The following is a 27,203-nucleotide window of genomic DNA, read 5'->3' as shown; positions in this document are numbered from 1 at the left end:
TCTTAAAAAAACTACTCCTCACATTGTGAAAAGAATAATTCAAATGACTAGTCACCTAAAATATTCAGTATTACCTCATACCACTGATGTCCACTGGTGTTCAAAAATAGCACACATAAAGGATCTGACTTTGAGGTTACATCTGTATCCAAGAGATTGTCACAGGAAACATTGAGCTCCACCTTGGTGACACACTGGGCAGCCATCTCTGGCTCTGTCAGGAAAGCAATGAGAGGAGAAGGCGGGTGACTGGGTGCCTTTCAGAAGTGCACTCACCCCTAGTGGAAATGGCTGAGTTCTCAAGATGAATTGGCAGATAGGCTTGCAGAGTGAACGTGCTGGAATGAGTCTTGTTTCTTTAGGAGACTCCAGAGAATTTGCTGTGATGGACTCAGCTGTGTAATATCACTTTGTGCACTAGCTGAGATAAAATGCACCATGTGACAGTAAAATGCACTTTTTAAGACGGCAATTAAGACACAGTTATCTTTTTTTGCCTCACAATACACTTTACCCTTCAAAGAAAGTCCAAGCACAACCTCAATTTTTTTCTTTGCTTAAATCTACATATTGCTACAAAGCACAACAGATTCAACTGTCATCTAATTTTTACTTTTATTTAACAAGATACATGGGATATTTAAGAAAAACAACACTTTGACTAAGTAAGAGTCAAACCTTGGACACCCAATATCCCCTTCCCTCTACTCTGCTCTAGGCCTGCATATTTTACAGTAGTAGTTCTGAATCATGGCTCTTACTAGAACCGTCTTTAAAAATGCTAATGCCTGTAACTCAGGAAGGCATTTGCTTCAACTGGGTTAGGGTGTAACTTGGGCCTCAGTCACCTAGATTTCCCTAATGACCTTCAAGGTGACCAAGGGTACTGCTCTACAGCGGGCATACAGCAAAGGGGTATAGTGCATCATCTCTCCTGCTGTGCCAAAGATCAGAGTGAATCTCACTTCCCCAGACCCTCCCTGCCCATCTCCAATCAGCAGAAACAAGAGCATCTGAAGGGGCATGCAGTCCTGAAGAAGAGCCCAGGAACTGACAGGAACCGAATCTGATGCTAGCTGTGTAATCTTACAAAAATCTAACCACCCTGAACCTAGAGTTCCTCATTAGTAGAAAGGGAGATACTATGATTATAACCCTAAATTTGTCATGTGCCAGGAATTTAATTTTACATTTTTTACATAGAGTCTGTGTAATAAAGTCAGTTGTTCAATTTCTTCCCCCTAGGTATAAAATGGTTTAAAGTCTTAAAAATTACTGTCAGCAATAATCTGGTAGATAACCACATAGGAAAAAAGATCCCTACAATTACTGCAACATATAGAGAAGGCTCCATCAGCAACCAGAAAGGTCTTTCTAAATAGAGATGAGGAGAACATAATAGAAGACAGATATTTATACACTAAGTCAGTCTTGAACAAAGAGGTAGAACATTGTCAGGTGAATGTACTCTTTCTCTCCTAAAAATGTTCATATAAAAGTTATAAAACATAACTGGCTGTTTAGCAAACTGCTGACAATTACATTAGTTCTCTGTGGTCAGAATACAAATTGCTTCTATTATTAGCAGGTCCTCCTTCCCTGAAAATGACTGTGACTTCAGCCTCTCTATTATGTCTAAAAACCCATTATGTCTGCTTGAGAAGCAGAAGAAATTACATAAATGCTCAGGTCTGAAGCCTTGTCAATAGCAATATTCATGAAGAGTTCTTTCCATTTGCTTTCTAGCAATTATTTATACACGATATACAAGTGGTTAAAAGAATAACAAAATAGTTCACCCACAAACCTCCAGATAGATTTGTTCAACAAGGCTGCCATGAGGATTCTGCTATGTCTACTCTAGCCCTCTCTTAGAGCTGGAGCCCTGGGCCTCCCCCCGCCATGCATAGTTAGAACCCTCTGTCAAGTCGTCGATATCTGTACTCTGCCTACTGTGTAGCTACTAGAGGGCCGCCCACGCCCATCCTCTCTCCAGCCTATCAGAACTGGTTAAAAAAGAAAAATGCCTTTCTCAGGACAGAGATCTGAGGATTGCAGTTCAAAGCCAGCCTGCACTGACAAATCAAAGACTCTTCACTCCAGTTTGTCAGGGAGAAAAAATAATAACTGAAGTGGAAAGTGTAAATGAAATTGAGGGAAACTTCATAAATCCTCACCTGGACCAGGTGACAAGATGGTTCAAGTGGTAGAATGACAGATGTGAGGAGAAACAAAACAAAGCAAAACAAAACAACAACAAAAATGCAAGTGCTTGAGGCAAAAAAAAAAAAAAAAAGAAGAAGTAGTGGGGGGGATGAGAAAGGAAAATGACAGTGGACTAGAGTTTACTGAATATCATGGAATTCTTGTTTAATTCATATTTGTCCCCCCCGCTCCTCTGACTCTTTAAATTCTTCTAGATTTACCCAGGCTGGGCACAGCCATGCATGCACATAATCCCAGCATTTGGGAGACTGAAGCAAGAAAACTGAATTTGAAACGACCCTGCTTCAAAACAAAACAAAACAAAACAAAACAGAGCAACCCACCTCAAAGGCTACTTCTTCCATAAAACCTGTGCTATAACCCATCTGCTATAATGGCCTTCACCTTGTATTCCTTCCACATGCCTATATCTTCCTAAAGTATACATCTACCTGTCACCATGGGTAAGTGACCTATCTGAACCTCACCTTCCTCATATGGGGAAATGAAAAGCACATGACAGGTGCAGATTTGTAACTTACTCAGTATCTCTTAAATGTGCCATAAATTACAGCAATTATTTTATTCATCCCTCAAATATTTTAATTGTCTCTGCATAGATGGTTTAAAGTAGCATGGCCCTTGCTTATGAAAAACTTTGGAATAATAATAAAAGAATCAATAACTATAGAAAAATTTCCACAAGCCTTTTAGAAGTGTTTGTCTGAGCTACTGTTTTGTAGTTGGGGTGGGGGGAGGAAGAGTCTGTAGCCACCATGCTTTCTACAAACTTCAGTCACCCTCCAGCTACAAAGGAGGAAACTGGTGGTAAGACAAAATTCTGAGGTGTCCTAAATTTAGCTTCAAAGATTAGGATGGAGGGTAGGACAGACAAGAGAAGTCAATTAACAACCCTTGGCCCGCTCCACCTTGAAATCCTGGACTGAAATGCTCAGGAAATCTGTCTTGAAGATGACTTTGTCTTCAGAACAGCACTCCAATCAATAAGTCACTATCCTTCTATTCTATGACTACTCCAGAACCTTACCCGCTTCTCTTTCCCTGTATCTTTTGCCTGTATTCTCTTTGCCTCTTTTCTATTGCTATTGCAGGTTCAATGTAAGCAATTCAGGCTCTCTCTCCCCCAGATTTTCATTACAAAATAAGTGGTCTCTTTAGATCCAATGGATGTTTTTCAGTCACTACTAGGAGAAAACTATCTCAGATCCAATCCCTTCTTCCATTCTCCTCCTGCTTTCCTCTCCTCCTCTCTCTTACCCTTCCCTTTAGCACTCTGGCACAAAACTGAAGTTCCACTGCTGGAAACTAGCTTAAGGTTGAGAGATTATGAGTTTGAGGCAGGCTTAAGTTATACTAGAGATATTGTCTTTAATTTTTTTAATTAATTCAACAATAGCCGGAGATAATGTCAGCTATTTCTTTTAGTTCTAATGCTGTGATTCTCTGAATGCCATCCCATCATGTGCCCTGTGTGAGGACAGCTGAAAGCCAGCAGGAGTGACCTTTGAGAAGCTGCAGTAAACATCCCACAGTGTTACTCAAACTGAATTGCTCAAAACACCAAAAAGTTATCTTTAATAGGTGGCTATTAGATCCAAACAGTACAAGAGCGAGGACTCAATATTTGCATACCCAATGTTATGGACGTGGTACTGGAAATATAAACACAACTGCATAGACATAAAAATTTATGACTCTATAGACATAATGTTTTATTACATAGATTAATATGTATTTATGACATACACACCCTCAGCCTAATTTTAATTATGTTCTAAAATCTAAGTGCAGTGATTGTATATACAGATTCCCTTCCTAAATACTCGTTTATTAAATATGTCATTTGAAATATGATGTAAAAATCGATGTTAATAAATTCTTTAAAAAAAAACACACTAAAAAGTGTCTCCTCCAAAAAAGAGGCAGGAAGCAGTATGGCCATGCCTCTGAGGACTGCTACTCAACATCCCAGAGCAATGGCATATAGTAAAAGATTACTGCATGTACTCTAGGTTGGCTCTTCCACAGATGGCCTGCATTCCACCACTTTAGCCACAGTTCTACTTCAGTTCTTTATGCCAGTCTGTCAAATGGAGATCCTTGGATTTTTAACCTCCTGAGTAACTAGGATTACAGGCATGCACTGTCAGTGTCCCCCAAACAATCATTTATTGAAAGCATTCTATGTGTCCTAAAAGTGGAAGGGGAAAAGCAACAGCTGTTAGCTTGAACCTACACTATCATAAAGTAAGAGGGCTATGATCAAGAAGAGGCCATAGTTCTGGAATAGAAGGCTCATCTATAAACAAAAACAATTACTAGTTATTTTTATAAATGCAAAATTAAGATTATGTGGTTCAGACAACTATCATAGCACCCTCAAGTATATTTTACTTTAAAAGAAAGGGCACTATGTGGTCACTGATCATAGGTTTTTGTTTTTGTTTGCTTTTTTTGGTCAGTCATGGGGCTTGAACTTTAGGCCTGGGTGCTGTCCCTGAGCTATTCAGCTCAAGGCTACCACCCTACCCCTTGAGCCACAGCACCACTTCCCATTTTCTAGTGGTTAATTGGAGGTAAGAGACTCATGGATGTTAGTGTCCAGGCTGGCTTTAAATCTTGATCCTCAGATCTCAGCCTCCTGAGTAGCTAGGATTACAGGCATGAGCCACAGTGCCCGACGGGATTTTCTTTTTTTTTTAAGTTCACTAACTTACCAGAAGAGAGTAAGAAGTAAAATGAAAGGGGAAAAGATAGCTAAAAATTCCACACATCCAGATCATTTTTCCTTTTTCTAATTTTGAAAAGTGCTTCCAAGTAACATATTACTTTTGACCCTCATGAAGACTGTAATGAGGATTACTGTTCATGTCACTGCAGTGACTAAAATGTTAAAACATTCAAGTATCTGAACTGTTTACCCTACAATATGCTAGCAATTTTCAGAAGACACTGCACACTGCTTATTAGGGAAAAGATGAGTTCTGAGTTTTTACAACTCAAATTACTCAGTTTAGTTTATCACTACTAATAAATAGTAGAACCAAAGCAAGGTTTGCCTGCCATGCCAAAATGCTCTCAAGACACTAAATTAATATTTGCCCAGTATAACAACAATATTCTTGATTTGATTCCCTTATTGCTTATTAGTTAATACAACAAATGTCCTCTCTACCCTTACACAAATTAATAAGGAAGTAAGATTTTTAAATATACAAAGTTAATACTTGGACCATATGTCTTAAGCAAACAGTACCTTGCCACAGGGCTGGAAGAACTGGAGAGTTCACATTTGTATCACAGCAGAACCTCTTGTGGAGTCTATAAATGACTCAAGGCTGAGAAGTATATTATGCTTCTAACACATTCCCATATGCAGGTCAGATGGACCATCTTTAGAGTACCAATGTTTAGTCTCAGGAAGTGTTAGTCAGGTTTCCATCACTGTTACAAAAATACCAAGTCTTCAGCACATGAGCTCCTGGTGGGTGGGGGGAGTAGGGGATACTGAAGACTCAATCCATAAAAGGAATATACTGCGTTAATAACCAGAATGGCTTGGACAGAGGTCAATGATAGATGGCATGTCTTGTATGTTTCTGACCCTAGACTCAATCCCCCAGCCTTAAATAAGTAACTAAATGCAAGCAGAGAATAAAAAGCTAACATTAAAGGACTTTAAACAAAACCTGTCTCCTATTTAGTGGGAAAAGGCTGATTCATAGTTTTTGTTTCTTTCTTGTTGTAATTCCTGCCACAAAATAGAAATGAAAAAAGAGAATGAGGTCAAAAGCAAGTGCACATAAAACAGAGAAAATGACACATTTTCCTTTAATATCAAAAAAAAGATAAACAGCTCAAGCCCAGGGTTCAAGTCCCATAATTGACCAAAAATGAGAAATAGGGATGATCATCAAATCAAGACTGCATTAAACTGGACTAGGGTAGGTTTGTGTGGATGAAAACCATTAACTTATTTAGGTTTTCGGGTTTTTTTCTTTGTTTGTTTTGTTTTGTTTTTGCCATCCTGAGTCTTACGCTCAGGGCCTGAGCAATGTGCTTGAACTTTGGCAAGGCTAGCAATCCACCACTTGAGACAGTACTGCTTTGGGCTTTTTTTGTGTATGTGGTACTGAGGAATTGAACCCAGGGCTTTGTGGGCTTTGTGCATGCTAGGCAAGCAGTCTACCACCAGACCATGCTCCAGGGTCTTGTTTGTTTGTTTGTTTTGTTTGTTTTTTGCTAGTCCTGGGCTTGAGCTCAGGGCCTGAGCACTGTCCTTGGATTTTCTCAAGGCTAGAGCTCTACCACTTAAGCCTTAACACCACTTCCAGCTTTTTTCTATGTATGTGGTATCTAGGAATCAAACTTGGGTCTTCGTGCATGCTAGGCAAGCACTCTACCACTAGGCCAAATTCCCAGCCCCTTCTTGTTTTTGTTTGTTTTTCAACTGTTATATCTCAGTTCAGTCAATCCCTTTAGTTAGCTGCCAAAATATCTTCTCCTTAATGTTATACTACTCCAGTTTAAGTAAGGTGAACACAGAACTTGTTTAATGAATAGAATGTATGGGAATATTTGTAAGAACTAAAATGAGAAATGGAAGAACAAAGTTTTCCAAACTTGGCCTTTACTGAAAAAAATATATATGAAAATACACATATCTTTCTCATTACTTAAGGACTTTTGCTTGAAACTGTAATTAAAATATCATATAACTTCAAAAAAATACATATCAACAAGCAGAAGATAGGGTCTAGTCTATTAAGTAAATGTATCAGGAGGAAGAAGTGAGTTTTACTACCCATAGATTCCCATTTTAAGTTCTCAGTATGTGACAGCAAAGAGAATCAGTTTTGCAATACCATTTTTTTTTTCAGAAGTGTAAACACTTGTCTCCCATGTTTTAAAAAAAAAAAGGTTTAAACTATCATTAGTAGACAAGGTCTGACTCTGAATACTCTATTTTTAAAGTTTGGCTCCCTCTCCTCTCTGCATTGGGTATGTAGAAAAGACATGCATTTTACCTTTTGGTACTATCTGTTCCTCTCTAGTTCATGGTGACCTATAATATAAAAATTCCTTACGTTAAAAGCTGCCAACCACAACTACTTTCACTGTGAAAATGTAAATGTTTGCATGTCTTTAAGAGGGGCACTACTGGTAGCCCATACTTGTAATCCTACCAATTCAGCAAGCTGAGGTCTGAGGATCACAGTTCAAAGCTGTCCTTGGCACCAAAGTCTAAAAAGACTCTTCTTTTCAGTTTACCAGCAAAAAAGGCAGAAGCAGAGGTGTGTCTCAAGTACTAGAGCACACAAATTTGAGTGAAAAAGCCAAAGGACAGCATCCAGGTTAGTGTTTAAGCACTAGTATCCACACAAAACAAACAAATAAGCAAATCAAATAAAACAAAAAACCAAAACACACAGATCATGTACACATCATTACCAGAACTAACAAAAAGTATAAATAAATAATAAAGTTTGCATATTAAATAAAGACTATGGAGCTATTTGGACATTTTCAGATTTCAAGAATATTCACTTCCTGATTGCTTAGCACACACAGTTCAGCTGTTTAACTTTCTGGCAAACCTTCCATATTTTCCAATCATGAATAATCAAATCACACAACTCACATATTCAACACTCATTTACCAAATACTTATGGAATGCATTCTATGTGACAGATTACTCTAAGATGGTGGGTAGCCAACAAAGAGGAAGACAATAAACAAAATTTGTACTCTCTAGAGGTTAGAGGGAAACAGATAACAATACTGATGAACCAATAAAATAGCATGCTAAGTCGTAAGTGCTAAGGGGAAAGACAGAACAAGAAAGAAGAACAACAAATATTTAAAATGAGATACAATTTTATGTATCTAATAAACTTTTTTTTGATAATGCCAGCAGGAAGTATTTGTTTTGCTTTTCACTTCTTTGGTTTTAAAAAAAATTCTGAGGGGGGCTGGGAGTTTGGCCTAGTGGTTAAAGTGCTTGCCTGGCATGCATGAAGACCCGGGTTCGATTCCCTCGGTACCACATACATAGAAAAAAAAAGCCAGAAGTGGTGCTGAGGCTCAAGTGGCAGAGCTCTAGCCTTGAGAAAGTCCAAGGACAGTGCTCAGGCCCTGAGCTCAAGCCCAGGACTGGCAAAAAAAAAAAAAAAATTGTGAGCCTTCAATAGCTTAAAAAAATGTGCACCAACAAGTTTCTCTTTATATTTGCAGACATACCTTCTAACATGCACTGACTATCATCTTAAAGTCTAGAAGCTTCAAAGTATCTAAGTAGCTGACTGCTATATTGCAACCTAACCACTGCTTTGGTAATTACCAAAGGAACTAGACATAATATGTCCATTTGGTAAGAGGATATTTCTAAATGATTAACACAACTGTACAACATTTCCTTTCGTTTTTTTCCATAAGCAAACTGCATTAATACATTACCTTCCTAATATATATTAATAAACTGACCATTGACTTCCTTATCATTTTAAAACCATATTTGGCTAAGTTATTATATATAATTAGAATGAATAACCTTTCCCAAAGAACTCTATTATCATCCCACATCCAATATACTTTTAACACATGTAAATATAGTTATCAGAAGCTTATAAAAATGTACACATACATAATTGCAATTGATAATCACTATCAGAATGTTGCCAAATTAAGTCTAGGTGGTAATTTAAACCACCGTCTTGGCCAATACTTTTAGAAAGTTCCCAAGCTGACAATAGTGGATCACATCTAAAATTCTAGCTATGCTGAGATCTGAGGATTGAAGTTTGAAGCCAACCTGGGAAGAAAAGTTATAAGCAGGAAAGCCTGTAAGACTCTTACCTACAAGAAGTGGAGGTGTGGCCCAGGTGGAAGAATGCCAGCCTGGAGTGAAACAGACAAACACGAATAACAGACTCTGAGTTCAATCTTCAGTATGTTCATACATATATAAAAAAAAATACATTTCCAACCACTAACTTACCCCATGCATTTCAATTTTAACAGTCAGAAATCCTAACAGAATAAACAAACACATAAAAAGGAAACTAGGAACGCTAGATTATAAAGTAATGCAGGGTGTATGATAGGAATGTCCCATTTTGCTCAGTTCTATTGATACTTACTAAAAGATCCACCTAAGAGATTATGCTCTGATGAAGAGCGATGGCTCATTTTCAGATTTAAAAGTCAAAATGTCTTGACACTACTTTTTCATTCAACATTATCTGTCTTAGTTTTGCTGACAGGCATACTTTTCTGGCATAATCAATAACTATTGAAAAGGAAATTTGAGATATACAGGAAAAAACTCAGGGGGAGGGGAAAGCCTAGTGGTAACAAGAAGAAAGAAAAAATTTTAAAAGTTACATTCAAAGTTATATGAAAGTGACATCACTTGGTGGTAGAATAATTGCTGCCTAGCATACATGAGGCTTCAAATTCATTCCCTCGCTGAACTTGGTAGTATATAACTGTTGTCCCGGCATTCAGGAAGCAGAAGCAGATGGATCACAAATTCAAGTCCAGACTGGGCTAACATACCCTGTCAAAATACAAAGCAAGCAAGCAAGGAAGGAAGGAGGGAGGAAAGAAGGAAAGAGAGAGAAAGAGAAAGGGAGAGAAAGGGAGAGGGAAAGAGAGAGGGGGAGAGGAAGAGAGGAAAAGAAAGAAAAGAAAGAAGAAAAACAAAACCTCTAGAAAATGGGAAATGGGGCTTGGCTCAAGGGTAGGTTGGTAGCCCTGAGCTGAAGAGCTCATGGACAATGTCCAGGGTAGAGTGGCAGTCTTGAGCTGAAGAGCTCAGGGACAGCACCCAGGCTGAGTTCAAGCCCCATGACCCACAAAAAATAAAATAAAGAAGCTCCGAAAGAATATTATTCAGGGCAGCAGAAACAGCATTATAAGGATGAAAAAAAAATTTTTTTGCCAGTCCTAGGCCTTGAACTCAGGTCCTGGGCACTGTCCTTGGGCTTTCTCAAGGCTAGAGTTCTACCACTTGAGCCACAGCACCATTTTTTGCTTTTTTCTATGAACCCGGGTCCTCATGCATGCTAAGCAAAGCACTCTACCACTAGGCTAAACTCGCAGCCTAAAAATATTTTTATTTACTGAGCAGAGCTGGGGATTAAATTTAGGGCCTCCACGTGGTAAACAAGAGCCATCCCTCAGGCCAGTAAAATATTTTAAAATGTGTAATTGTTAGGTTGCCTGAAATATGTGTGAAAATGAAGAGCATTGTCTATAAGATGTGCACAGTTACAGGTAAAAGTAGGAGAGGAATCATTAAGATACTCCCAGAAGCACAGGATTCCTGGAACCTCCTTTTCATTAATGGCTAGACCAAAGAGAAAAAATCCTGAAAGAAACGGCGTACTTCATTTTGGGATTTATGCCAGATACCTTTTCATCAGAGGATCAGAAATTCAGTTCCACAAGACATCTACATTACCTCAAAATGGCCCAATCCTGGAAACTGGTCTTTTGAAGTTTTTCAGCCCAGATTGGGATGGGTTTTACCAATTTGTCAACCCAAGAGAACTGCCTTTTCAAAAATTATCTCAAGGGGCTGGGAGTTTGGCCTAGTGGTAGAGTGCTTGCCTAGCATGCACAAAGACCCGGGTTCGATTCCTTGGTACCACATACATAGAAAAAAGCCAGAAGTGGTGCTAAAGCTCAAGTGGTAGAACTCTAGCCTTGAGAAAGTCCAAGGACAGTGCTCAGGCCCTGAGCTCAAGCCCAGGACTGGCAAAAAAAAAAAAAAAAAAAAAAAATTATCTCAAAAGCAGAATTAGTGAAAGAAAACCAAAGCCCTGAGAACCACAGATAAAACCTGAGACATTTACAGGTGTGGTCCACTGGCCTTCACATGTCTTCTCCCATCTTTTGCCATTTTCCTCTACCTGTGCTTTAAGGTCTGTGCAGGCTTTGTGGAGACGAAGCCGGCAGCACTCACAGTGGTAGTTTGCTGATTCCAATTAATGACCACTGCAGGAGGAACCTAGGCATAGTAGCTTACCACTATGTGCCAGACACTCTTCTAAATGCTTTACAAATACAAATTCTGCTAGATCCTCTCAACAGCTCTGTGACACAGCAGGTATTTATCTCTGTTTCACAAATGCAGAAACATGCCCTGAAAGGTTACGTATCCCGCTCAAGATCAGACAGCTAAAGCACTTCAAAGCTTCCAGACAGATGTCTGTCTTATCCAAAGAATAATTCCCCTTTACTTAAATCTTAAGACTTGTGCCCTAGAATCACACAAAAAACGAAAGCCCTGCTGCACTGTGCTTCCTGGGGTATAAAATAGACAATAACAGGACTGAAGTGTTTGTGAGCACTAAATGAACCAACACCTAGAAAGCCTATGTTGCAAAAGGGTAAGGCGCTGTAATCAGTAATCGCAATATCGAAGACCACTCTTCCCTCTGCTTATCCCTTTCAGAGGCAGCCACTAGAAGGTAAGAAGCCAACGTCACAGATAACCATCAAGTGCATCGGGAACAAACTAATAGCCACTCGGCTCACGCCAGTTTCGGGCACAGCGAACTAAACGCCATGGCACCTCCTCCACGCCCCTCTGGTAGCGAGCCCAGGGCCCTGGGAGGAATTGGGAAGCAGGAACCGGTAGCGCGCAGGTGCTAGCGCAGGATTCCTCCAAGCCCTGGCTTTACCCTGAAATCGGTGATCCCTTTTGTCCATCTCACCTGGGCCACCTTCGCCTCTAGGGCTCGGTGCTTCCGGCCGGTGACCCTACCCGGCTCTCCCGGGGTGATTCCAGGACACTTCGCACGCCCCCCCTTCTCTCCCCGCGAGGCCACACACACCTGACCGTCCCCTCCCAGCCGATCCCGGGCGCCTCCTCGAGGCGCTGGCGAGCTCTAGCTTCTCCCGCTCACTTTGGGCCAGTCCTGGGACTTGAACTCGGCCACCTGGGCTTTCTCTGCCCCGGTAAGACACAACTCGACTTCCAGCTTCGTGGTACTTTATTGGCGCTAAGAGTCCCGCCAAATTTCCCGGCCCCGGGCTGGCTTCGAACTTCCACCCTCGGTTCTCAGCCTCCCCAGGAGCTGGGGTCACAGGCGTGAGCGCGGCTCGGATCCAGGCTTTCCCAGGCCGCCGACCTCGCCGGCGGGGCGCCCCCGGCCGGCAGGAACGCCCGGGAGCACGGCACTTCCAGCGCAGGGCCGCGCGGGCCCCGGCAGCGCGGAGCCTGTGGCCCGGCTCGCCCCCCCTCCTCCCCGCCTGGACGACCTTCCCTCCCCCCCGAAGCTAGGGGTGGCGGGCGCCCGGGCACACCCGCCTCGGGGCAGGCCCGCACTCACGCACCGATCCACCGATCCACCGGATGGAGGACTGGAGAAGGGAGTGGAAAGGTAGAGTCTGCAAGGTGGCCGCGGCCGCCCGGGGTTTACAGGAGGAAATCGGGGCTGGAAGGGCAGATGGGCGGGGGCCGGAGGGCGGGGTGGGACAGCGGAGGGGGTGGGGACGGGGGGGGGGAGGAGGGACGGGGAGGGCGGGGTTTGCCATAGGCAGTCCGCACCGATCCTCATCCTTGCCTCGGCCAGTGATTTTACTAAACTTCCTGCCTGTAAACTGCTGTTTTGTTTTCTTCTGTCGACCACGGGGCTTGAACTCAGGAGCTGGGCATTGTCCCTGAGCTTTTCTGCTCTCTCCACCACACTGAGCCACAGCCCCCACTTCCTGTTTTCCGGTGGTTAACTAGACATGAGTCTCATGGAGTTTCCTGTACTGGCTGTCTTTGAACCATGATCCTCAGATCGCAACCTTCTGAGTAGCTAGGAGTACAGTCCTGACCCACCAGCGCCCCCGGCCTGTAAGTTATTTTAAAAGCTATTCAGTTTAACACTTCAAAACGAGTTGTACTCATTACCTGACTTTTACATAGCTGTAACACCCTCTGTTCATCACCTTTTCAATAGAATTTAAATTAAAAGAAAAAAGCTATTCAGGAGATCACTTGCAAACTCCAAACCCAAAGTTGATTGTAGACATTAAGCCATTCCATGAATGGAAAATAAATTCCTGAGGTATAAAGAATTAAAATATTTGAGAACTTACTATATCTGAACACAGAAAATTTCATAATGTGCAAATATTGAAACAATATTCAAAATTATACAAGGGGAGAAATGAAAAAAATGTGCACCAAACATTGTTCTACATTTATGCTAAAAGAGTGAGCCTGGCAGGAGCTTCTGTACTAAAAGATGAGCAAATAGTGCGTTATTAAACACCAAAAAGATCTCACACAGCATCAGGTATCAAGAGGAAAGGATACAGAGAGTTGTGATAGAGAAGGACTTGCAGATAATATTAGGGACTTATTTAGACTGGGGTGTGAAAACCTCTCTAAGATGGTATTTCATCTGACACTTCAAAAATAAGATGGAAAGCCAGGTGCTAGTGGCTCATGCCTGTAATCCTAACTACTCAGGAAGCTGAGATCTGAGGATCAAGGTTTAAAACCAGCACTGGCAGGAACCATCAGGAAAGTCTTATCTCTGATTAACCACCAAAAAGCCAGAAGTGGAGCTGTAGCTCAAGTTGTACAGCACTAACCTAAAACACGAGAGCTTAATGACAGCTCCCAGGCCCAAAATTCAAGCCCCGGGACCAGCAAAAATTAACTGATTATTAATTAAGCAGAGCTAGTATTTACAAAGATCTGAGACATAGCTGGACACTGATGGCTCACATCTGTGATCCTAGGTACTCAAGAGGCTAAGATCTGAGGATCATGGTTCAAGCAACCCTGGGCAGGAATGTCCATAGGATTCCCCAATGAACCACCAAAATGTCAGAAGTGGAGTTGTAACTCTAGTGATAAGAGAGCTAGTCCTGGGCGAAAAAGCTAATCAACAGTGCCCATACCTTGAGTTCAAGCCCTACTGCTAGCACTAAGCAAACAAATGAATAAATAAATAATAATAATTTTTAAAAGCTTAGCTACTTTTGGCTTACTACTAGATATTCAGGAGATTGGTAACTGAGGGTCACAGTTCAAAGTTAGCCTGAGAAGGAAGACTCTGATCTCCATCCAATTAACTACCAAAACACCTGAAGTCAAGCTGTGGTCCAAGTGGTTAATGCTAGCATTGGGCAAAAAAGCTCAAGAACACTGCCCAGGCCCTGTGTTAAAGCCCCAAAATCAGTACAAAATTAAAAAAAAAAATATCTGGGCACAAAAGAGTTGTAGAGGAAACAGAGGAAAGAACAAAGCCCACCAAGCCTCTGTGGCAGGAATAGAGTTGTGATGAGAAGAGACTTGTTCATTTATTTATTTCCTAACATTGCTTGCTCTATTTTTTATTGTTTCTAAATTTAAATTCAAGTCTTCAGACACCACCAATTTGGTTTTCAGAATTCCCAGAATGCATAGTATTTAAAACTAACTTCCAACTTCTATCTTCACTACAGTAATCAGAGAGTAGAGACAGATGATGGCTTTTTGCTTTAAGCCAAAAAAGCCATTTATTTTTGGCACTGTGTCGTTGAATACAAAACTATTCAATGAACTTATTCATCCTCCTCAACCTGAATCTAAAGTTCCATTGTACTTTTGCTCTTCCTCCTTCACTTACTAACTGGACAAGTGTTGAATACATGTTATGTAACAGATATAATGAGGTTGAGAAAAAGATATAGGACTCAGTATCTAATGAAGAGTTCAATGTGCATTTTGAAATAAATGAGATTTTAAGAAACACTTACAAACATGTTTTACCTCATGGGATGTTCCATTGTTTTTTTTATCCTTATAATACCAGAGATTCTTATTTGTTTTCTTGCCTCGTTTGTTGGTTTGGAGGTTTTTCTTTTGTGGTTGTTTTGCACTTTTTGTTTTTGGAGACAGGTCTCACTCACTATTGTAGCTCAGGACATGTTTGTATTCTCAGGGAGCTCAGCCCTCAAATTACACTGCTCCTAACACTACCTCCTACGTGCTGTGATCACTCATGTGAACAACACCACGCAGTTTACTAGTGTTTTCTTTTTTCTTGTTTGTTTTTCGTTTTTGTTGGGACTTGAACTCTGGAACTAGGCGCTGTCCCTGAGTTTCTTGTTGTTCAAGACTGGCACTGTACCACTTGAACCACAGTACCACTTCCAGCTTTTTCTGTTTATGTGGTACTGAGGAATCAAACATAGGGCTCCATGCATGCCAGGCAAGCACTCTACCAAGAAGCCACATTCCCAACTCCAGTTTGCCAGTTTTGTTTTGTTTTGCCAGTCCTGGGGCATGAAATTAGGGCCTGACACTGTCCTTGGGCTTTCCTCAAAGCTCACACTCTACCACTTGAGCCACAACACCACTTCTAGCTTTTCTAGGTATGTGGAAGCAAGGAATGGAACCCAGGTCTTCGTGCATGCTCAGTAAGCACTCTACCACTAGGCCAAACTCCTGGGCCAAGTTTGCGAGCTTTTAAACACCAAAGTTCCTCCGGGATTGGTCCTTGGACCTTTTCTTTTTTCTATCATCTTTAGTTACTGCACAATCTCAAAGATTTGAATTTCATCTGTTCTTTTATGTTTTTATTTTTTAGATAGGAGTCTCTCTAATCATTGGCCTGTGCTGATCTCAAACCAAAATTAGAGGTGTTAGCCACCAGACCAGGCTGTCTCTATCCATTTCAAAACATGCACAGATGCAAAGTCCTGATCTTTCTCTCCAGAGCAGTTCCTCTACATTCTTCTTTTTGCAAAGTGATGGAATATCCTTTTTCAGCTGTTTGGCCTACACTTGCCTAGCAGCATAATGTCCTGATATCAACCTAGCAGATGACTGGAGTCTTTGTTATATGTGCTGTGTGGATGTGTGTGTATTCAGAAAATGTCAGAACTGTTGCTGTGGCGTAAGTGGCAGAGCACTAGCCTTGAGCCAAAGAAGCTCAGGGAAAGCAATCAGGCCCAGAGTTCAAGCGCCAGGACAGGCAAGTAAGTAAATAAATAAAATTCATGCTATAATCATATACAAAAAAAATATCAACATTCTTACAATGGCCTATAATAACCTACAGTACTTGGCAGTCATCTGCTTTCTGATCTTCTCTACTCTTCTCCTTGTTCACTCTAGTCCATCTATGGTAGATTTACTTTTCATGTAAAACATCATTTGCCTTCCCAAAGCTGGTCATTACACTTTCTTTTCCTTCCACCCAAAGCACTCAACTCACGACTGGGTGTTTGGCCTAGTGGTAGAGTGCTTGCCTAGCATGCAGGAAGACCTCAGTACCACATACACAGAAAAAGCCGGAAGTGGTGCTGTGGCTCAAGTGGTAGAATGCTAGCCTTGAGAAAGCCCAAGGACAGTGCTCAGGTCCAGAGTTCAAGCCCCACGACTGGCAAAAAACCAAAACAAAACAAAACAAAAAACCACACTCAGCTCATGAATAGCCTCATGGTTCACTTCTTCTTTGGTTCTTTATTTAAAAGTTCTTAGTACTGGGGCTGGGAGATTGGCCTAGTGCTAGAGTGCTTGCCTAGCATGCATGAAGTCCTGAGTTCGATTCCTCGATACCACATACACAGAAAAGGCCGGAAGTGGTGCTGTTGCTCAAGTGGTAGAGCTCTAGCCTTGAGAAAGCCCAAGGACAATGCTCAGGCCCTGAGTTCAAGCCCCATGACTGGCAAAAAAAAAAAAACAAAAAACGTTCTTAATACTGTCTTCTCTGGCTATCATCTAATGTCTGGGCTGAAGAAGTCATTCACCAATAGAGTGATTATTTGTCTAGCAGTATGATGTCCTAGGATCAATCTCTAGTAAATATTGGATGAAAATATGCCATAACACTGAAGTAAATAATTATTGTTAAATATAGGAAATGATATTTCTATTTTATTGTTCTTTTTAGCATTTACCAACTTATACCATATTATACTTTTGATATTTATGTTTATATCTTTCCTCAACTAGAATATATATTCCACTAGGAATTGTTTTGTTAATTGCTTCTAGAAGAATATTATGCATATTACCGGTATATAATACATACTTCTTGAGCAAATGGAGAATATATGCAAGTTTATTATAGGCAAAATATCATAAATGCTCATAAGATTACAGTATAATGAAAGTATATGTTACCAAAAGTCATCAACTATGTCTTTAAAATGTACTCCAGATTAACATCACAAACGTAAAACTGAAATTATATTATGTGCTTAGTATCATAAAGGAAATGAAAATATATTAAGAAGAACAGTTTCTTTGAAGAAATGACATTTAAGCTGACAGCTAAGAGATAAATAGAAATTAGTGGAATTCAGAATAATGAAGTGGGGTAAACGATGAAGAATGTATCAGATATTGGAATGGAAACTGCTGATTTTGAAAGAATATCACATTGGTTCATTGAGGGGGGAAATAATATCATGAGGCTCACTGAAGAACAGAAAAAGTATTGCTGGCTAACCTCTGTGTGTGTGTGTGTGTGTGTGTGTGTGTGTGTGTGTGTGTGTGTGTGTTTAAGAGGGGTAAAGAGGAAAGGAGAAAGAGGAGAGAGAAAAGGACTGGGAAAATGAGGGACTAAAGAGATGCGTATAAGAAGATAGCATAGGTTAATTAAGTAGGATGTAGTATAACAGAAATGAATTTAAAGGAGATAATAAAATGTCCTAATGTACCTTTACTCCTTTTAGTGCTGTGGATCACACTCAGGGTACCCTATCACTGTGTGATACTAGCAAACTTTTAACCTCTCACTAGATCCCAATTCATGCCCGATTTGTAGCTTAGTGGTTGAGTGCCTATTTAGTATACACAAGGCCCTGGGTTTGACCGTAAGCACAAAACATTTTTTTTTTTTTTTGCCAGTCCTGGGCTTAAGCTCAGGGCCTGAGCACTGTCCTTGGATTTTTCTCAAGGCTAGAGCTCTACCATTTGGGCCTTAGCACCACTTCCGGCTTTTTCTAAGTATGTGGTACCAAGGAATTGAACCCAGGCCTTCGTGTATTTTAGGCAAGCACTCTACCACTAGGTCAAACTCCCGGCCCCCAAAACATTTTTTTAAATCTGCTTTTACAGTAATTGGACAATATTTTATCAGAGGCTTCATTAAGTTAAGCTATGTATGGCTTTAGTCACAGAACATTCCTGCACAAATGCATGACCTGAGCCGTCAAGACATACAAAACTATTAGCAAAGCTTAAGTTGAGGTACATTGTAAGCTAATGATTCTCAATCATGAAGAATGAAGATGGGGTGACAAAACACAGAAAGCTCCCACAATCTGAATTTCGTATAAAACAAGTATGTACGGTGGAATATGGTGTAGCTCAGTTGTACTTAGCACGCACTGGACCTAGGCTTATCCCCAGCACACATACAAAAATCACTCTAGGTATCAGAAATGCAATTTCAGAATGGTCATGCTAAACAAAGCATTTAAGTAACACTGAGACAGCCATCAGCAGAAATAAAATAAAAGGGGCCCTTTGGGGTCCAGAAGCTGAGGAGACCTATGTATTTTTCAAAACATATGATAACTCTAACCTCAGCACTTGGGAGATGGAGGAAGGAGGACATATATTTGGGGCCAGGTTAAGCCACACAGTGAGACCTTGTCTCAAAAAGCAACTCTCCATCACCGGGCACTGGTGGTTCTCACCACCAGCTACTTAGAAGGCTGAGATATGAGGATCAAGGTTTAAAGCCAGCCTGAGACTGAAAGTCTATGAGATTCTTATCTCCCCTGAAACCAGAAAAACAGAAGTGGCACTGTGGCTCAAAGTGGTAGAGCACAAACCTTGAGCCGAAGAGCTCAAAGACAGCACCCAGGCCTAGAATTCAAGTCCTTTGACTGGGAAAAAAAAAAAAAAGAAGGCCCAATCAAACAAGCAAACAAACTCGCATTAAACACAAACAGAAACAAAAACAAATAAAGTACAGATATCCATCTTAAATAAATATGACTGGAGTAGTGGAAAGAACAATCATGACATTTAATGTTAAATAGCACTATTACTCCTTCTCATAAGATATATATGGATTCCAGTCTTCCAAAAAAAAATTCTACTAGCTTTGTGTCCTCAGTGTAGTACTTTTTTTTTTCTGTTACTATAGTTTTATTATAGTACATTACAAGATACTTGGGAAGAACAAATGAAGTATGCGTCTACTATGTGTATCAAAAATACCACATTGGTACAACCAATTTTTTTAACCATGACTACTCACCCTTGTACCCCACAAAACTTTATGTTGTCTATATATATATATAGACGGCATTCTTTCTGCAGCCTGTGCAGTCTGGAAGTAGTTCCCAACCTCACTCTAGAGAGAAAAGCTTCTGAGGTAGAAACTCATGTTTTTCATCTCCTAACAACAGCCCTAGCTTATTTCTGTTGGGCAGTCCATGGGATAACAACCCACTGTTGCATGTTAGGTAAGCACTGTACCAGTCAACTATCCACTTCAGCCTGGCACCAACTTATTTTATTTTTTGGCCAGTCTCAGGCTTGAGCTCAGGGCCTGAGCACTGTCCTTGGGCTTTCTCAAGGCTAGAGCTCTACCACTTGGGCCTCAGCACCACCAACGGCTCTTCTCTATGAATACATGGTACTGAGGAATCGAACCGGGGTCTTCGAGCATGTTAGGCAAGCACTCTACCACTAGGCCACGCTCCGGGCCCCTGGCATCAACTCCTTTTGAAGAGCCCGTCTCTTCTTGGTCTTCCTTACTGAGACCGGGCGGTGCTTGGCTCTGTGGCTCTTCTCCAGCTCCTCTCTGTCCTTCGTGGAAATCCCTTTCCAGAGTCGGTCCCTTGAGGACAATGCAGTTTTTCCAAGCGTCCATTTCCTCAAAGGAATCCCTCGCGCCAGGATTCAAGCGATGTGTAAAGGCAGTAGCAAGAGCCAAACAACTTCTCCTTCCATCCTTCCGTTCTCGACTCTTACCACAGAAGTCCCAGTTCAGCTGTGGAGAACGATCTCTGTTTTAAGACCGTGCAACAGCCCCATGATGGCAGCAGCCGAGAGCCCGAGCTCGCCACAAGAGGATGCTCTCGCGCCCGGCTAGGGTCCGCTAGGCGCATGCGCAGGAAGAGCACGCAGCCCCACCCCTCCGAGGTATTCCCCCCCCAACTCGTGGCCCGGAAGTCGGGGATCGGAAGGAAGCGTGGGAAGGCGCGTTGCGCCCGCCCCCTCCGTAGCTTTAGGTGAAGTGAAGGGTCAGTCGCGGCAGACGTGTCTCATGGCGCTGGCCTCGCGACTGGGCCGCTTTTTCCCGTTGGGACGCGGAGTCGCCCCGGGCCTCCGGTTCCCCACGAGGACTTGTGGTAGCCGTGGGTGCGGCTCCCGTCCTCTCGGCGGCTCCGAGGTAACCTCCGCCGAGAGGGTCCCTCCCGGCCTGGTGGAACGCGGCGGCCCGAGCTCTGGAACGCTCCCCGGACGGGCCTGGCCCTCCTTCCCCCGCCTCCCGGGTGAAAGCCGGGCTGGGGTCCGGGAGGTCCCGATTCCCAGGGAAGGGACCATGAACTGACACCTCAGCCGTGTGGATCTAAGGCAGGACCGGGTAACCGGCCAGGTCCCTTCCATCTCTACGTGCGTGGTGTCGGCTTTGGAAGCTCTTAGGATAAGGAGGCGATTTGGGGAAGAGCAGCGTACTGGGCGCGTTTTGCTCGTTTTTTAGTAATTGTTCCGGAGTGGCTTGGTTCAGCCGCGGGCTTTCAGGAAGGATACTGATGCTGGATTGTAGTCTCGATCCACAGGCAGTCGTAGGCCCGGGCGTCTTCTTGAAAGCGGACGGGGGCCTCTGAAAGTCGGTTGTCTTAAGTCAAGTTTTAGATTGTCTTACACTCTTAAATGTATGTATTTTTAAATGCGTGCTGGGGATAACCAACATTTGTTATCTTGTGGTTTTAATTGAGCCAGAACCTAGACGCTATAGCTGTGTTTCTCTTGAGGGTGAATCAGGCTGTCCACTGCTATGATTTAATTAAATAAGAAAGCCTTTGCATTTAGTTACAGGCCTGGCTTCTGATCCTTCTGTTTATAACTTCTACACCCTAAGTTGATTCGTCCGGGCCACCTCACCCCACTTTTTATTGGGCAAGATGGGATATCAAAAATTTAGCCCAGGCTAGCGTTGAACCTGGATTTTCCTGATTGACCTCTTGCCTTCTGTGTAGCTAGGAGTATAAGCCACCATGCCTGGCTCTAATAATTACCTTCTGATGTCTGGACAAGATATCCAGATTAAGGAGCCTTTACTAATTTTAAATTAAGCCAGTTACATTCAAAATATTTACTAATAAGACCAAAAGAAGGACCAGTAGGCTTCAGGAAATAAGAGACTAGTGATATATTCCTTTCCATTTAGTGATGATGTTTTTTTTTTCTTCTTCTCCTTCTAGCCCCACAGTTTTTGATTAATATTGAAGAAACAACATATCTGAGAAAAGCGTGCTTTAGCAAACATTTTTTAAAAAAGAACTCATGTTATGAAAGGCATTGAGTTGGGCTTTGAAGATAGAAATGGCACACTCAAGCTGTTTCACAAGTTATTTGTATTTCTGTGGTCCCACTGAATTCTGAGTCTTTTTTAACTTTTTATTCCAGAAACATGATTTTTATCCTGACTTTCCCAGAAATGAGCAAAAATCCAGTTAAACATTAACCAAACTGGTAATAGTTTAGGCAGTAAACTGTCAGTTCATGAATTTACAATACAATTATAGTCACTCAATTATAGAATTTTTTTTTCCTCCCTTGTAAAAAAGATAGGATATTTGAGCACTGAAAATAAACACTAAACAAAGTTTCCTCAAATTACAGTCTACACAATCTTTTTGCTATGTAGTATCACTTAGCAGGAGAAAAACTAAAAGACTTGCTGATAAAATCTTGGTCTCTTCCTCTTCTTTTTTTCTAGACAACTCTACACATTCACATGTCCACTCATTTTCTTTGCTCTTACTCTATGTTTTTTTTTTTTTTTTATTTTTTGCCAGTAGTGGAGCTTAAACTCAGGGAATGAGTGCTGCCCCTGAGCTCTTTTGCTTAAGACTACACCTCCATTTCCAGTATTGGGACTTTTCCCAATTAAGCAGAACACTGGCTTGGCTTTGAACTGCAATCCTCAGATTTCCTAAGTAGCTATGATTTGGGCATGATCCCCCAGAGCTTGGACTATATTCTAGTTGGTAATTAAAAACCCACTCATAAATGCTAGAAATATAAGTGCAACTGAGTTAGTTTACTGTTTTAGCAACTTTATAATATTCTATTTGTGTGGAATACCTTGAATATTCATGCTTAAGAAAGCATTCCACTTTTCTATTTTAAGAAGCTTATCATGGTTGTGAGAGAACTGAGAATGAGTCCAAGGATTTTAAGTTGAACAAGTAGAATGGAATTCTACTCTCATGGTCAGGAAAACCATGAGAGGAGTGGGTTTAGTGGGAAAAATAGCTGTTTTGAGATGCCTAGCAGAGTTCATGTGTAGTAGGATGAAGTTTAGAAGAGACATTCAAACTGCTTCGGGAAGGTTGGTATTAAGCTGTGAGATAAAATGAGATCACAAATAGAGAAAAGAGCTCTGAAACAAATAACAGGAATGAAATATTACAGATGAAGAACTACCAAAGAAGCAGTCAGTAGAGATATAAGAAATTGAAGAAAGTATTTTCAAGGACAAAGTGAGTAATAGGACAAAGTAAACACTGAGAAAAGAGGTTATTACAGAGAAGAAACTTTCAGGAATATATAATCTTTTGTTTTAAACAGGCCTTAAAAATTGCATATCCTGTGCAATCTGTAGGTATATCTGAGTAATGCTAGTTCAACAAATATCCATTTGTAAAGGGAAAGATCCTCCGTCAAACAGGCCAAGTATACAGGATGAGTTTTTCCTTTCGGTGATATTGAGGTTTGAACTCAGGGCTTGTGCTTGTTAGAAAACTGCTCCACCACTTTAACCAGTCCCTCTAATCTTTTTGCCTTAGTTTCTTTCAGATAGGGTCTCAGACTTCTTCCTCTGATGTGGCTTCAGACTGCAATCCTTCTTCCACCTCCTGCTTACTTGGGATTACAGAAATTACCACCCCTCCTGGGTTATTTATTAAAGATAACATCTTGTTAACTTTTTTTTTGCCTTGGCTGGTCTTGAAGCACTGTCCTATCATCTCTGTCTCTTACATAGCTAGAATTTATAGGTGTGCAGTACAAAACCAAATCATTGGTTGTGAAAATATAAAATGTAAATGTTTAAAAAAATTGAGTTCCATAAGTGAAAAATTCCTTATTGGTGTCAGGACACAGCAAAAACACACTAAAAGTCTATATAAAATTACCTTCAGGCCATATATATAATATTTAAGAAACATGAATTTTGTTTTGACTGGGGTCTCACCCATAAGATATCTCATGATAAAGCAGATATTCTGGAACCTGAAAAAAAATCCAAGATTTGAAATCCATGTAGTTCCAAGCATTTGACATAATGAATCCCCAACCTGTAACAGTATTATGTCATTAATAGCATCAGTGCAATTGTGGGGATAAAATGTGACGTGTGGGCTAAAGGAGTGGGAGAAGCCAGGAATGTGGCCTAGTGGTAGAGTGCTTGCCTATCATGCATGAAGCTCTGGGTTTGATTCCCCACTACCACATCACAGAAAAAGCCAGAAGTGGTGCTGTGGCTCAAGTGATAGAGCGCTAGCCTTGAGAATGACCAAGGACAGTGTTCAGGCCCTGAGTTCAAGCCTCAGAACTGCCAAAAAGAAAAGGAATGGGGAGAAAAGTAGAAATAGTACAGCATTTTTGTTTTTGCTTTTTTGCTAGTCCTGGGCCTTGAACTCAGGGCCTGGGCACTGTCCTTGGGCTTTCTCAAGGCTAGAGCTCTACGACTTGAGCCAGAGCACCATTTCTGGCTTTTTTTTTTTTCTAGTCTGTGGTACCAAGGAATTGAACCTGGATCTTTGTGCAAGCTAGGCAAGCACTCTACCACTAGGCTAAACTCCTGGCCCAGCATTTTTTTTTTTTTTGGTGGGTTGTGGAACTTGAACTCTGGGCCTGGGCACTGACCCTGAACTCTTCAGCTCAAGGTTACCACCCTATCCCTTGAGTCACAATGCCACTTCCAGTTTCCTAGTGGTTAATTTGAAATAAGAGTCTCACTGACTTTAGTGCCTAGGCTGGCTGGCTTTGAACCACAATCCTCAGATCTCAGCCTCTGAGTAGCTAGGAATACAGGCGTGAGCTACTGCAGGTGGCTAGTACAGAAAACTTTAAAAGACTTACTAAAAGGAGGAGTTGAGAAATGAGAGTAGGACATGTGGAGCCAAAGGTATGCTTTTAAAAAAAAAAATTATAGCTTGTCAGAATGGCTAACATTGTTTATGTATTTGTAGTTTGTATATAGAAATGGAAACATGATAAAATGTGTAAAATGTAGATAAAGGAAATAACTGCTAGAGTAATATTGATATTTTCCTCATCATTATTTTCAAGAATCTGACAATGATGAAAATTAATTTCCAGACCTTCATGAAGAAAATCTTTATTTCATTCATCATTTATTTATTTACAAATTGAGTTTCTGAGCTGACAGGGTGGCTCAAGTAGTAGAATGTTTGCCTAGCAAACAGGCACCAAGTTCAAACACTAGTCCTGCCCTACCAAATAAGTACATACACACACACACACACACACACATATATTGTTGTTGGTGGTGGTGGTTTGGTTGATTGGTTGGGGGGTTTTTTTGGTCATTCATGGGGCTTGGGCTCAGGGACAACTCTCTGGGCCTGGGCATCATCTCTGAGCTCTTTAGCTCAAGGATAGCTTTCTACCTCGTGAGCCCACAGCACCACTGCCAGTTTCCAGGCTATTTAATTGGAGATGAGTCTCACGGACTTTCATGCCCAGGCTGGCTTTGAACAGCAATTCTCAGATCTCAGCCTTCTGAGTAAGTTAGGATTACAGGCGTGAGCCGCCAATGCCCTCTGCAAATAAATATGTTTACTCTGAATATGGCATACTTGGAATCACAGTGACTTGTTGCTCACGGGTAGGAAGATTGAGGACCCAGCAGGCCTGGACAACAACAAGACCATACCTGGAAAACAATTTAAAATCTAGAGGACTGGGGTCATGGCTCAAGTCATAGAACTCTGGCCTAGCAAACGCAAGTCCCTGAGTTCAAACCCAGTACCTCAAAAATAGATAAAGATAAATGAATTAAATGTCTATATAAAATTAAAACTGGCTTTTGTGGGCAGAGTTTGGCATGGTACCTTTGCTTAAACCTAACTACAAGCCGGGTAGGCCCTGGTGACTCAGGCCTGTAATCCTAGCTACTCAAGAGGCTGAGGTCTGAGGATCAAGGTTCAAAGCCAGCCCAGGCACAAAAGGACCTGAGACTTTTATCTCCAGTTAACCTCTAGAAAACAGGAAGTGGGGCTTAGCTCAAGAGAGGACACTAGCCTTGTGCTGAAGAGCTCAAGGATGATGCCCAGGGCCAGAGGTAGGGTGGTAACTTTGAGCTGAAGAGCTCAGGGACAACGCCCAGGCCCCAGGCCGGAAATCAAGCCCCAATACCTACAAAAAGAAAAAAAGCTAAGTACAATTTATGTGTAGTAATTAGCATTATTGTTAATCTTTATCTCATATAAGGTAGATATTATATGATAGTAACTCTTTTTACACTATTTATAATACCTGTATCTCAGCAAATAAGTTCAGATCTTCCAATTTATCACTAACTAGCATGGCTATGCTTATCTTGTCTATCTGTTTGGGAGTTATTCAGCCTGGGGCCTTGTACTTATGTAAACACTCTGTCATTGAACAATATACATAGCTTATCACTGAATTTTAGATGAACTGCCATTTGTAGGTTGTGTTTTTCTTAATAAATAAGATATGCTCCAAATAAGATGTGAAATAGTTTTGTTGGAGAATTAGGTGAAGACATTTTCAAGCTACCCATATTATTAATTGATTTTGGAGGTGGGAGAAAATTGATACATTTTGCTTGATGTAGCAGTTTGTCTAAATTTTCTAGGGTGGTAACTTTGATTATGTTTTCTGCAGGTGATAGGAAACATAAAAATGTTCAAGAGAGGCCTTATATTCTCAGCTTTGTCTTATTTGGGTTTCGAAACTTACCAAGTCATTTCTCAGACTGCTGTGGTTCATGCCAAAGCCAAAGGTAAGGTTAAGCAAAACATCTACAAGGCTTAGAGCTATTTTTGTTTGATATTTAGTTATTTTTAAACATGTAATTAATAGTTTTATGTTATATTGTTATTCATTTTTGTTCTCATTAATATTAATGTGTAGGATTCAGGACTATTACTAGTGGAACACTATGGTTTATGAGCATTTTTGCTTTTTGTTTTCGGTTTTTTGTTTTTTGTTTTTTTTGCAGTGGTGGAGATTGGACCTAAGATATTGTCCATTCTAGGCAAGCACTGCTCCACACAATTCTTGTACATATATTTAAATTTTTGGCAGGGTCCCCTGGCTCACAGCTATTCATAGCTAACTGGGAGACTCTCATCTTAGGGGCCAGCTTGGGCAAAAGAATGTTCATCAGACTCTTTCTCAACTACTTACTGCTGAGTGCCATGGCACATACCTGTAACCATGAGCTTTATGAGGCTAAGATTTAGAGTATCGTGAGCCAGACTGAAAAGTCCAAGAGAATCTATCACTACAAAGGGAAGCTTCTTGCGGTTTCACACTTGTGTTCCCAGCTTCTCCTTAAAGTAAGTAGCTCAAGGCTGAGGTGGGCTCTGATGAGAAATGAGACTGTATTCTAAAAGTAGCCAGTAAAAACACAGGACTTGGAGGTGTGATTCAGTGCTACTATGCCTACCTAGTTTCTAGAATATGTTCAGTGGTAAACACTCTTAATATATGTGAATAGGTAAGAAACATGCACACATAGAAGAGTGCTTTTTCATTCAAATCTAGCATTAGAGTCACACTTGA

The 27,203-nt window shown here is 41.1% G+C and overlaps 2 protein-coding genes across 5 annotated transcripts in view; one reads left to right on the top strand and one right to left on the bottom strand.

Moving 5' to 3' along the window:
• Cpne3 (copine 3) overlaps positions 1 to 12,678 on the bottom strand; it is a 42,059-nt gene extending 29,381 nt beyond the window's left edge. Inside the window, exons 1-3 of one of the 3 annotated variants that reach the window (XM_090339024.1) lie at positions 12,572 to 12,678; positions 9,083 to 9,124; positions 75 to 214 (exon numbers count right to left, since the gene is read on the bottom strand). In XM_090339024.1, the coding sequence (XP_090195150.1) occupies positions 75 to 206 (132 nt within the window). In that variant the 5' untranslated portion in view covers positions 207 to 214; positions 9,083 to 9,124; positions 12,572 to 12,678. Of the gene's footprint in view, positions 1 to 74; positions 215 to 276; positions 402 to 9,082; positions 9,125 to 12,571 lie in introns of those variants that run through there. The other 2 variants (XM_090339023.1, XM_090339025.1) reach the window with 2 other exon arrangements.
• Positions 12,576 to 27,203, top strand: part of Rmdn1 (regulator of microtubule dynamics 1) — a 33,649-nt gene continuing 19,021 nt past the window's right edge. Inside the window, exons 1-2 of one of the 2 annotated variants that reach the window (XM_090339028.1) lie at positions 12,576 to 12,618; positions 26,301 to 26,418. In XM_090339028.1, coding sequence (XP_090195154.1) covers positions 26,319 to 26,418 — 100 coding nt within the window. In that variant the 5' untranslated portion in view covers positions 12,576 to 12,618; positions 26,301 to 26,318. Of the gene's footprint in view, positions 12,619 to 20,428; positions 20,584 to 26,300; positions 26,419 to 27,203 lie in introns of those variants that run through there. The other variant, XM_090339027.1, reaches the window with a different exon arrangement.

This window comes from Megascapheus bottae, chromosome 9 (genome assembly GCF_031878675.1).
Source record: "Megascapheus bottae isolate mThoBot1 chromosome 9, mThoBot2.hap1, whole genome shotgun sequence".
NCBI lineage: Eukaryota > Metazoa > Chordata > Mammalia > Rodentia > Geomyidae > Megascapheus > Megascapheus bottae.
Note: the sequence above shows the minus strand (reverse complement) of the source record. Positions and strands in the feature narration are given on the sequence as shown.